Source organism: Dipodomys spectabilis, unplaced genomic scaffold (assembly GCF_019054845.1).
Source record: "Dipodomys spectabilis isolate Male_0828 unplaced genomic scaffold, ASM1905484v1 ptg000173l, whole genome shotgun sequence".
Taxonomy (NCBI): Eukaryota; Metazoa; Chordata; class Mammalia; order Rodentia; family Heteromyidae; genus Dipodomys; species Dipodomys spectabilis.
Window position 1 is genome coordinate 10,129,220 of NW_024870850.1, and position 11,538 is coordinate 10,140,757.

At 47.5% G+C, this 11,538-nt stretch overlaps 1 protein-coding gene across 1 annotated transcript; it reads right to left on the reverse strand.

Annotated features, from left to right (window-relative positions):
* Positions 1-1,217: 1,217 nt before the first annotated feature.
* LOC122119696 (zinc finger protein 345-like) lies at positions 1,218-10,992 on the reverse strand. Its single transcript, XM_042693728.1, has 7 exons — positions 10,673-10,992; positions 9,771-9,919; positions 9,118-9,197; positions 8,224-8,350; positions 6,271-6,351; positions 5,376-5,458; positions 1,218-3,905 (listed from the first exon to the last, which is right to left on the reverse strand). The coding sequence occupies exons 2-7, from the start codon at positions 9,793-9,795 to the stop codon at positions 2,046-2,048; spliced, it is 2,256 nt and encodes a 751-aa protein (XP_042549662.1). The 5' UTR covers positions 9,796-9,919; positions 10,673-10,992; the 3' UTR covers positions 1,218-2,045.
* Positions 10,993-11,538: the final 546 nt, after the last annotated feature.

The window sequence follows — 11,538 nt, forward strand, 5'->3', positions numbered from 1 at the left end:
GAAAACAAACTGGTAGCCAGGCACCAGTGGCTCATACCTGTAATCCTAGGTAAGAAAGCTGAGATCTGAGGATCGTGCTTCAAAGCAGGAAAGTCCCGGTGAGACTATTCCAATTAACCACTCAAAATCCAAAAGTGGTGCCACGGCTCCAAGTGGTGAAGTGCTAGCCTTGAGAAAAAAGAGCTCAGGGACAGTTCCCAGGCTGAGTTCAAGCCCCACAACTGACAAAAATACAACAAAAAGGGCTGGGAAGGTGGCTCAGTGATAGAGCGCTTGCCTTGCATGCATGAGGCCCTGGGTTCGATTCCTCAGCACCACATAAGCAAAAAGAAAAAAGCCGGAAGTGGCGCTGTGGCTCAAGTGGTAGAGCACTAGCCTTGAGCAGAAGAGCTGAGGGACAGCGCCCAGGCCCAGAGTTCAGACCCCACGACCGGACCCAAAAAAAAAAAACATGAAAACACACATACATGAAAAGGGCAACATGTGGAATGGAAAAAAATATTGGTAAACCATACATATAATTATGGGTTACATCATATACATGAATTATATAATACTTATCCTTAAAAGAGATGGAAATTCTGCCATTGGGAACACCAGAGATGAACCCAGAGGACATCATGCTAGGTGAAACAAGCCAGACACAACCAAAAATACCATGCTACATGATTGTTCTTAAATCTGGAATTTAAAAGACAAACCTTAGCCAGGCACCAGTGGTTCACACCTGTAACTCTAGGTACTCAGGAGGCAGAGATCTGAGGATAGTGGCTCAAAGCCAGTCTGGGTAGGAAAGTCTGTGAGACTATTCAATGAATCACTCCCCCAAAAAAAAGACCAGAAGTGAGGCTGTGGCTCAAGTGGTAGAGTGCTAGCCATGAGTGAAAAAGATAAGAGACAGTACCTAGACTCTGAGTTCAAAGCCCCAGTACTGGCAAAAAATAAAAGTCAATCTCACCAAATGAAAGATATAATTGGGGGGGCTGGGAATGTGGTTTAGTGGTACAGTGTTTGCCTAGCATGTATGAAGCCCTGGGTTCAATTCCTCAGTGCCACATACACAGAAAAACCTTGAAGTGATGCTGTGGCTCAAGTGTTAGTGCTAGCCTTGAGAAAAAGAAACTCAGGGACAATGCCCAGGCCCTGAGTTCAAGCCCCAGAACTGGCCAAAAAGAAAAAATTGTGTGTGTGTGTTGGGGTGGGTAGGATGAGGTCAGTCAATAACAACATCCTGTATATCTGAATCTGCTAAAACAGTGGAAAGTATTTCACAACCCCAAAACTAATGGGCCACCATATCACATATAAGATACTTCAATTATCCTGACTGTAGTAATCATTTCAGGATGGTGTGTGTGTGTGTGGACAATTCATTCTACATCAGATAGTATACCCTAAATCATTTCAGTTCAATTATCATGGATAATTATCCTGACTAGTAATATATACCACATCAGATTGTACCCTCTATAATTTTAGTTTTCAGTCACACCTTGGTAAAGATGAAAGAAAAGCTAAAGAGAATAAGAAATTACATTTTCAAACTGGTCACAAATACATATTTTCAAAACATTTCAAATATTGAAAGTGCAGGTAATCAAAATACATTTATAAAGCCATCAGTGAAGCCATGTCTCTGTCAGCTTAAAGGACTCAGGATTTCTTTCACTTTCTCTCAGTGAGAATCCTTGCCTATTTATTAAGGAATGATGTTAAGACTGGAAAATAAAATAGTGACTTCCCCACATTTCATCCTTTCCTAAGGACTTTCTCAGTCAACCATCAAAGAACTATGCAGAACTACACCTTGGCCATTCTCTATCAGTAGCTTTCTCTTCAATGGAAGGTATCATGTGTTTCTTCAGCTCCCAAGAAACAGGTAGGGCTTTCCATTCCTGACATGGCACAGCTGAAAGATGTGTGCTTGTCACATGGACTTGAACAGACTCAGCTTTTCCACACTCCTCCAGGTCCTGGGACAGGCAGAGAACAGGTTCTCCTGGGGACCCTGCAGTGATGGGGGCCTGAGGATACTGCAGAATGGCTTACACTGACAAGCTCTCTGGCCACTGTGAATCAGAATGCATTGTCAGGGCAAAAGGACTTCCTAAAGCCGTGTCCTCATTCTTTCCACCCAAAGGGCTCCCCTCCAGCGTGGTTACGCATCCTGCCAGAGGGGAAGCAGCACCCCGAGCTGGCCCCAAATCCTCACCTGGCTGACATCTCTCTGTACTGTGAGTCCGCACATGTTTATTGAGGTGAGAGTAAACAGCGAAGGCCCTGCCACAGTCCTTGCACGCATAGGGCTTCTCCCCCGTGTGCGTGCGCATGTGGATATGCAGGTAGGGAGAGCATGTGAAGGCTTTCCCACACGTGCTACACTCAAAGGGCTTCTCTCCCGTGTGGATCCTCAGATGGGCGATCAGATAGGATGATGACGCAAAGGCCTTCCCACACTGGTCACACTCGTAGGGCTTCTCTCCCGTGTGACTTCTTATGTGTTCCATGAGACCGGAGGAGGTGGTAAAGGCCTTCCCACACTCCTGACACATGTAGGGCTTCTCTCCCGTGTGGGTTCGTGTGTGTTTTGTGAGGCCTGAGCGCACTGTGAAGGCTTTCCCACACTGCTCACATTTATGAGGCTTTTCCCCGGTATGAATTCTCACGTGCTTACTCAGGTGTGAGGAGACCGTGAAGGCTTTCCCGCATTCCTTACACACGTAAGGTTTCTCCCCAGTGTGAGTCCGGATGTGGTTGTGGAGGTAGGAGGTACATGCAAACGCTTTCCCGCACACATGGCACTCGAAGGGGTTCTCTCCCGTGTGAGTGCGCAAGTGCTTCGTGAGACTCGTGCGCTCCGTGAAGGCCTTGCCACACTCCTTGCACGAGTAGGGCTTCTCGCCGGTGTGTGTGCGCATGTGGATACGCAGGTAGGAGGAACACGTGAAGGCTTTCCCACACACCTTGCACTCAAAAGGCTTCTCTCCCGTGTGAGTCCGCAGGTGGGTGATGAGGGTGGAGGAGGAAGCAAAGGCCTTCCCGCAGTGGTCGCATTCAAAGGGCCGCTCTCCTGTGTGACTTTTCATGTGTTTGATGAGGCCCGAGGTGGAGGTGAAGGCCTTCCCGCACTCCTTGCACTCGTAAGGCTTCTCTCCGGTGTGGGTAGGCAGGTGTTTGCTCAGGCCAGAGCGCCCTGTGAAGGCTTTGCCGCAGTCCTTACATTTGTAGGGTTTTGATCCGGTGTGAACGCGGAAGTGATCGTTGAGGCAGGAGGAACTCCGAAAGCACTTCCCACAAACTTGACATTCAAAGGGCTTCTCTTCAGTGTGGGTTTTTAAGTGCTGAGTTAGTGGGTAGCACCGAGAAAATGCCTTCCCACATTCCTTACACTGGTAGGGCTTCTCCCCTGTGTGGATTCGCATGTGGATATTAAGGTTGGCAGCATACTTAAAACTTTTCCCGCACTCCTTACATTCGTAGCGTTGCTTCCCGGGGTGTGCCTGAGCACTCGTAGTGTGGCTCATGGGCGGGGCCAAGGCCCCAGGCTGCTCTCCCCACTGGAAGGCCCCATCGTCACTACCAGCTCTCCCAGGTGGCTGAAGGTATAACCAGCCAACCAAGGCAGGCCCAAAGGCACCACATCCGAGGGATCTGGCTTGCACACTTGGTGCCTGGTAAGCATCACCCGAAGTCAGACTCGAGTCTTTTCCACATGGACTGAATGCCGGGAGTTGGTGTGCACCCATTTCCTGATGCAGAGTAGGAAAGTCTTGTCCACACTGGCTGCAGTCATCAGTGGCCCCTCCATTTTGAGGACTCCCATGCATCAGGGGACCCAAGTGTTCTCTGATGAGTTCCTCATGAGGCTTCAAGTCACAGAGCTCCTTTCTGTCCTGGCTATGGGCCTGTCCATGAAAAATGAACAGTGAGTAAAACGTGATGATGGTGATGATAATGGTACTCACTCATTCTACTCCAGAATTTCTTGTGGGTCCTTCAAGTGTGATAATCAGCATGGCCCGGGGTTGGCCCGGCCTGCTGGAGGGGGTGGGCCATCAAGAGGCTGACGTCATTGACCCACAGGGCGAAAGGGGGTGGGCATGCTGCTGGAGGGGGTGAGGTGTCATGCCCCACATGAGCTGCCTATTGGAAGTGATTGGACAGTAGGTAGCTTGGGAGAGAGCATGAATGGCAGTTGGAAACTATTAGTGGGGGAAGGGCACAGCCTATATATAGGCTACATGTTCCAAGCAATGGGGAAGTAGTCTCATTGGAGAGGAGTGGAGTAGAGAGTACAGGGGGAGTAGAGTAGAGTGGAGTGAAAGGGAGGTAGGGGGAGGTGAGACAGCAGGAGGGGAAAGCCTGTAGGAGCAGAGTAGGGCAGGCCAGTAGAGGTCAACCTGGAGAGGTCATTCAGGGCCTCCTCCAGAAATCATTTGGGGCCTTCCTCTAAAGAGGAAGGTATAACCACCTCTCTGTGAGAGGCACCTCCCAGAGCAGAGCAGGGCAGGCCTGTGGAAAGTGGAGAGGCCTGCAGACAAGGAAGAAGGGAGGAAAGGCAAAAGCCTTCCCCTTTGGAGGTCTGAGGTTTACAGACCGACTAATTGGTGTTTTGCAGACCAACTAATAAAGGTCAGGCTGCCCATTGGAGGCGTGGAAGTTTGGTGGTTGAGGCTGCTCTTGGTTCTGAGTATCTAGCCGAGAACAAGGTAGTCAAGGGCCCCCTTTCTGGTGTAAATCGTGTAAATAAATGTTATCTTTAACTGTAGCTTGATGGATTGTCTCGCTCTTTACAGGTCATAATTCAAGCATGCCCTATTTTTTTTTGCCAGTCCTGGGGCCTGAACTCAGTGCCTGAGCACTGTCCCCGAGCTTCTTTTGCTCAAGGCTAGCACTCTACCACCACTTTCGGCTTTGCTGTTTATATGATACTGAGGAATTGAACTCAGGGCTTCATGCATGCTAGATAAGCACTCTACCACTAAGCCACATTCCCAGCCTGAAATTGTTTTAAGAAGGGAGAAAAGAATGAGGGAGATTAATGGGAGGGGGAGGGGTTGTTCAGGGTTCATCAGACACATGCATAGAAATGTCACAATGAAACCCCCTTATACCATTAATGTATGGAAGGGAGGGAGGGAGGGAGGGAGGGAGGGAGGGAGGGAGGGAGGGAGGGAGGGACTCCACAAAACTCATTATCTAGTTTTAAGGTGGGAACATGTCCTTGAAGAACTCAATTCCCCTGCAGATTTGGGGCATCTCTCCAGAGACCCCATTCCCACACTCTCCAGTCTCTCTTTCTCTCTCTTGCACTGATATCATGGAAGACCCAAGCCCCCCTGAATTTGGAAAACAAGAAACAAGCCTTGTCTTACCAGCTGTATCTCTGCTAACATTTTTAACCAAAAAGTATCCCGCTGAACTGCTGTCTCTTTGGTGTTAAGTCTCATTGCCCATTCTGAAGTGGAAACAGAGAAATATACAGTTGCTTACAGAGGAAAGAGATGAGAAAAGTTAGGAATGATAGAACTCATTTGTACTTGTTTTCCTATTCAACACAATAAATTACAAAATTACAAAAATAAAATGATGATAGCTTTTGAGTAGTCTAGTTATTGCTTCAAATTTTAGGGACTGGGGAGGTAGCCCTGTGTGAGCATGTCCAAAGCCCTGAGTTCAATCTCTAGAATAATAATAATAATGTCACAATCATAAGAACACAATCAAAATCTAGAAATCTAAATGATGCCTTGTATTTTCTGAAATCAAACGTCATAGTGATCAGAAACTATTAGGTAAAAGAAACAGGGAAAAATAATTAGAAAATTATTAGGAAAAAGAACATATATATGAACTATTAACTCAAAAGTGAAGCCTGGTTGAGACTAAGAAAATTCTGGACAGTTGCAAAAGTACTACAGTGTTAGTGTTGATGACATGCCCAAACTTCTGAGTCCAACAGCTCCAGCTAACTCAAAGGCTATATTCCCTCAGCATAGAACACATGCCTGGCATGCTCACACCCTATTCTCAGAATCACAAAATACATATTACACACATATGTGCATACATATGTATACACATACATATGCACTCCACTATACTATACACACATCCAAGGTATACAGTATAATATATATACACACATACGTGTAAACATGCATGTGTGTGAACTGTATGTACATATATGTATTTTAGATTTTTTAATTCCTCATGCTCCAAAGGTTCTTAACTTCACATTGACTGCAGATGCCTTTCACAAACACTTACCTTGGAGAACACTTCTCTCTGCTGTCCTTAACTCCTCTGCCTCTAAACAGGAGATCAGGCTGGGCTTGACAAGCTGATATCCTGAATATTAGAAAGATACAGTCATGGAAGTAGCTCACACAGGACATGACAAACTCCCATGATTCAGAAATGATTATCTCTTTATTGTTCCTTTTTTCATTCATTCGTTTTCAATTTGGGAAACTACACTTTTTTTTTCAGTCCTGGGGCTTGAACTCTGGGCCTGGATGCTGTCCCTCAGCTCTTCAGCTCAAGGCTAATGCTCTACCACTTGGGCCACAGCACCACTTCCTGTTTTCTGGTCGTTTATTAGAGATAAGAGTCTCACAGACTTTCCTAACCAGGCTGGCTTTGAACCGTGATCCCCAGATCTCAGCCTCCCGAGTAGCTAGGATCACAGGCTTGAGCCACTGGCACCTGGCTTGGAAATTACACTTCTAATGACAGCCGTAAAGTGACTACTTAAGTCCTCAATACGAAATATCCCTTCAGTGGAGAATCAGTAGCTGACTGTCATCCTTGCTGTGGCTCAGGTTGAGAGTGTTAGCCTTGAGCAAAAAAGCTCAAGGACAGTTTCAAGCCCCAGGACCAGCACACTTGCACAGAAAAAAAGAAATGTCCCTTCATATATGTGTAAAGGCACTGACTTCTGATCTCCAATACCAATGTGATAGTTATGTAGACATTCACAAAGTATTATGGTTCTTTCTCTTTTAATTATTTGTCTTTTAGTTTTTGTTTTTTTCATATACACTCTCACTATGTAGCACAGGCTGGACTAAAACTCATGATCACTCTGCTTTGGTAATCATTAAATACTGTAGGCCCAGTGGATTCAAGTGTAAGGATTATTAAAACACAGATGAAGCCAGGCACCTATGGCTCATATCTATAATCCTAGCAACTCAATAAGCTGAGATCATAGTTCAAAGCCAACTAGGGCAGACAAAACTAAAATTTCTTATCTCCAATTAACCAGGAAAAAAACAGAAGTGAAGGTATAGCTCAAATGATAGAGCACCAGCCATGAAAGGAAGGCCAAACAAGAGCTTGAGGCTCTGAATTCAAGCCCCAGTAGCAGCATTAAAAAAAACTAAAAACAATAGCCGGGCGCTGGTGACTCACGCCTGTAATCCTAGATACTCAGGAGACTGAAATCTGAGGATCGCGGTTCAAAGCCAGCCTGGGCATGAAACTCCATGAGACTCCTATCTCCAATAAACCACTAGAAAACCGGAAGTGGTGCTGTGGCTCAAGTGGCAGAGTGCTCACCTTGAGCTGAAGAGCACATGAGCAGCACCCAAGCCCATTGTTCAAGCTCCACGACCGACAAAAAAAAAAAAAAAAAAAAAAAAAAAAATTAAAAACAAGAAAAAGACACAGATAGGGCCCAACTGAAGATTTTCTGATTCAGTATGTCATAAGAGGAGAGGTACCATTTTGAGAGACTAAGAGGGATACAGTTAACCCCAAGACCATACCATGAGAACCACGAGCTTGGGTAGAGTCTAGGCCTCACATTTTCCACTGTCCTCAGAGCTGACCCCACCAGTCCAATAACACAGTAAATAGGTAAGGGTGTGTGTGTGGGGTGTGTGTGTGTGTGTGTGTGTGTGTGTGTGTGTGTGTGTGTGTGTGTGTGTGTGTGTGTGTGTGTTCGTTTTTTAATTAGTCGTGGGGCTTGGGTGCTGTCTCTCAGCTCTTCAGCTCAAAGCTAGTGCTCCATCACTTGAGCCACAGCACCACTTCCAGTTTTCTAGTGGTTTATTGGGGATAATGGTCTTGCAGACTTTCCTGCTTAGGCTGGCTTTGAACCATGATCCTCAGATCTCAGCCTCCTGAGTAGCTAGGATTACAGGCGTGAGCCACCAGCACCTGGCTGGTGATATACTTTTGTTTCCTAAGAGGCTACAGGAATGCTGGCAGCCTTACCTACTGTGGCCAGGTGCCCATAGTTTTCCAGCATCACTTCCCAGTACAGCCTTCTCTGAGTTGAGTCCAGGAGCATCCACTCGTCCTTGGTGAAGTCCACAGCCACATCCTCAAAGGTTACCAGGTCCTAAACCATCACACACACACACACACACACACACACACACAACTGGTTTAAGCCAAGTAACAACTCCATCAAAGTTCATTAGACAGCCTAGATACTCAGGAGACTGAGATCTGAAGTGGTAGATGCTAGCCTTAAGCAAAAACGTTCAAGGACAGCACCAAGGCCCTGAGGTCAAGCCCAGAACTGTCATACCCCCACACACAAAAAGTTCATTACAGAATGAACACAAGGATCTCAATCCCTAGAGAGAGCGGAGAGTCCTCCCACTCTCCACCATAGGGTTCACTGGCCCTCAGGATAATTTGGTACCTACATTCATTGCTTCATCTTCTCCACTCTTCTAATGAACAACAAAAACAATGAACACCCATGACCAGACACTCTTCCTCCTTTTATGTGTCTCTCTATGTAAATATACTTGATAAGGGCGGTGAGGGAATGAAGGCTTCCCAAAAAAAAAGGGAAACATTCATCCACCTTATCACCTGTCAGAACAGCCAGAAAATCAGAGATGTAGAGACTGCGCTGTGGGAATGAAGATTCATGAGGAATTACTGAAATGCTGGGATGATTTTCAAAGTAAGGCTCCACCAATACAAGAGGGTCCACTAGCTGGGGAAATACACCTGAGAACTCAGATCTGAAGTATGCCTTTGTTTCCTTCCAGAAGCCCTAGAGACAAGTCAGCCTAGGTGGAAATGTGACTTCCTGGTAGATGCAAACATGCCATTCTGGCGGATAGCATTCATTCATTCATTCATTCCTACCTGATAACAATTTGTCAGCTGGTTAGCCACTGCCCTTTTGGCCTCTTCATGAAAGGAGACTGGACTTCTAGAAAACAGACCTAGGATGGAGGAAAAAAAGAAGGTGGCAAGAAGCCCCAAAGCTAAAACATAATCCTCACATTCATATGCATGGCTATTATTACAGCCTAGCTGGAAACCATGGTATAATCCAGCACACTCAGGAAAACACATACACACTACTGCCCCTATCCCTAAGCAGTCAGCCTTGTCCATAGGCAGAGAAGCCTTGGAAAGCTTTGCTACATAGGTGGAGTATAAGCATCTCTTGTACAGATGAAATGAGAAGTAAAAACCCCGAGAAGTATGACTTTATTTGCCCACTGTGATTTTTAAAAAAAAAGGGGGAGGGGGGCAGGCGCTGGCAGCTCACGCCTGTTATCCTAGCTATTCAGGAGGCTAAGATCTGAGTGCCGAGGTTCAAAGCCAGCCTGGGCAAGAAAATCACTGAAACTCTTATCTCCAATAAACCACCAGAAAACTGGAAGTGGCACTGTGGCTCATGTGGCAGAGCGCTGGCCTTGAGCTAAAGCGCTGAGAGACAGCACCCGGGCCCAGAGGCTGCTCAGCTCAGACCACTAGCATCCCTTCTGTGTGGGAAGGATAGCACTTACCAGGGGACACAAGGAGGGTTTCCATGCTGGAAGGCTGATGCAGAAATGCACCTTGATGCTCTCTTCTGTGACTCCAAGGACCACCAGGCCGCCTATGAATCCAGGAGGGCAGTGGCAAGCTGCTCCTCTTTGTAAGGTCATTTGCATTCCTGCAAAAGATTTACCATTCGATAAGAAGCACTAGTACCAATCCTCAACACCAGAATTACCTCCATCTCCGTAAGATGTATGTGAAAGCCCCTAGAAATGACCACTGGGTAACACAAGTAGTTCCACTAGGAGCCTTTACATATAAAGTATATGTGACTGTGCCTATATATATAATATACACGTATATATATTATATATATTAAGTCGGGCGCCGGTGGCTCACACCTGTAATCCTAGCTACTCAGTAGGCTGAGATCTGAGGATAAAAAGTTCGAAGTCAGCCTGGGCAGGAAAAGTCTGTGGGACACTAATCTCCAATGCCCAGCAAGTGGGGTTAGGGCTCAAGTGGTAGAGAGCCATCCTTGGGCAAAAACGCTAAGGGACAGCACTCAGGCCCTGAGTTCAAGTCCCAGGGCTAGCACAAAATAATAATGTCAACTGTAAGCACTGTACACACCTTTGGTCCTCAGCTCTACCCAGCCCTGAGCTCCTCCCAGCCCTGGAGTTCCTGCCAGACAGCTGGCCCCTCCCTCTCTCCACTCAGACCCACCTGAGCTCCCACCTACCTTACTTCCGACCCCCAGACCCTGCTGCTACCTAGATAGTGGAGGCGGCCATGTGCTCCCTATCTGGGGGAAGCATGGCTCCTCTAATAAACCTTGTAATAATCTTTCTCCTGGGCCTGCCTGCCTGCCTCTGCGTGGTCTCCTGGGATGGATGCGATGGATCCTTTCAACAACAATAATTATTACCGGACGCACAAGTTGGACCCGACTTGGTGGAGAAACGATTATTGGCGAGGTCAGGAGGATCAAGGGCTCCGGACGACCTCTGCGCCGAGCTCCGTGGGCAGCGCCGGGCGCCCGGGTGGAAGGACGCAGCCCCGCCGGAGTCCGCGGAGCTGCAGTCAGGGAAGATGTTCCTCCTTCCCGGGCTGGCGGGGGGTCACGACGGCAGTGGAGAATTCTGAAGAGGCGACAACCGACTTTCCGCGGACCCCGAAGGGGGAGTCTTCAGGTCCGAGCTGACAGCGGACGCCTCCCACGGGCCCGCCGCGCCCCCCCACACCCAGGGCAAAACTAACATGGCGGCGCGCGAACGGCGCCGACTTGCGGCGCGGTTGTGACGTCACCTCTCTCCCGGGCCCAACGGCCAGGTTCGCGCGAGACTTTGCTATAAACCAGAGAAACAGGTTTGTGGGAGCCTGGCTCCGGGACGCTTTGCCAGGCTGTCAAGCGCCGGCCCTGACTCAAACCCCCACCTAACCACGTTAGCTGTTTGTCACTGATGCCCACACTAGGAATAATTTAATGGGACTTTTTGCAGTAGAGAAACAGCAATGTGTAATTAAGAATTTGTGGGCAAAGATCGGTGCATGGGCAATTACTAAGGCAGAGGATGAATGGCTCAGATAAGCTGTGCTAAACGATTCTTGCTGAAGCAGATCAAAGTGATCTAGGGAGCCCGTCAGAGGGGCTGGGGTGCTGCTTAGAGAGCATTTGTCTTACCATGTGCAAGGGCCTGGGTTTGATCAAACCTTTTTTTTTTTTTTCACTTTGTGCCAATCAATAATGGGGCTTATATTCCAAGGCCCTGTGCTCTCACTAGGACTTTTCAG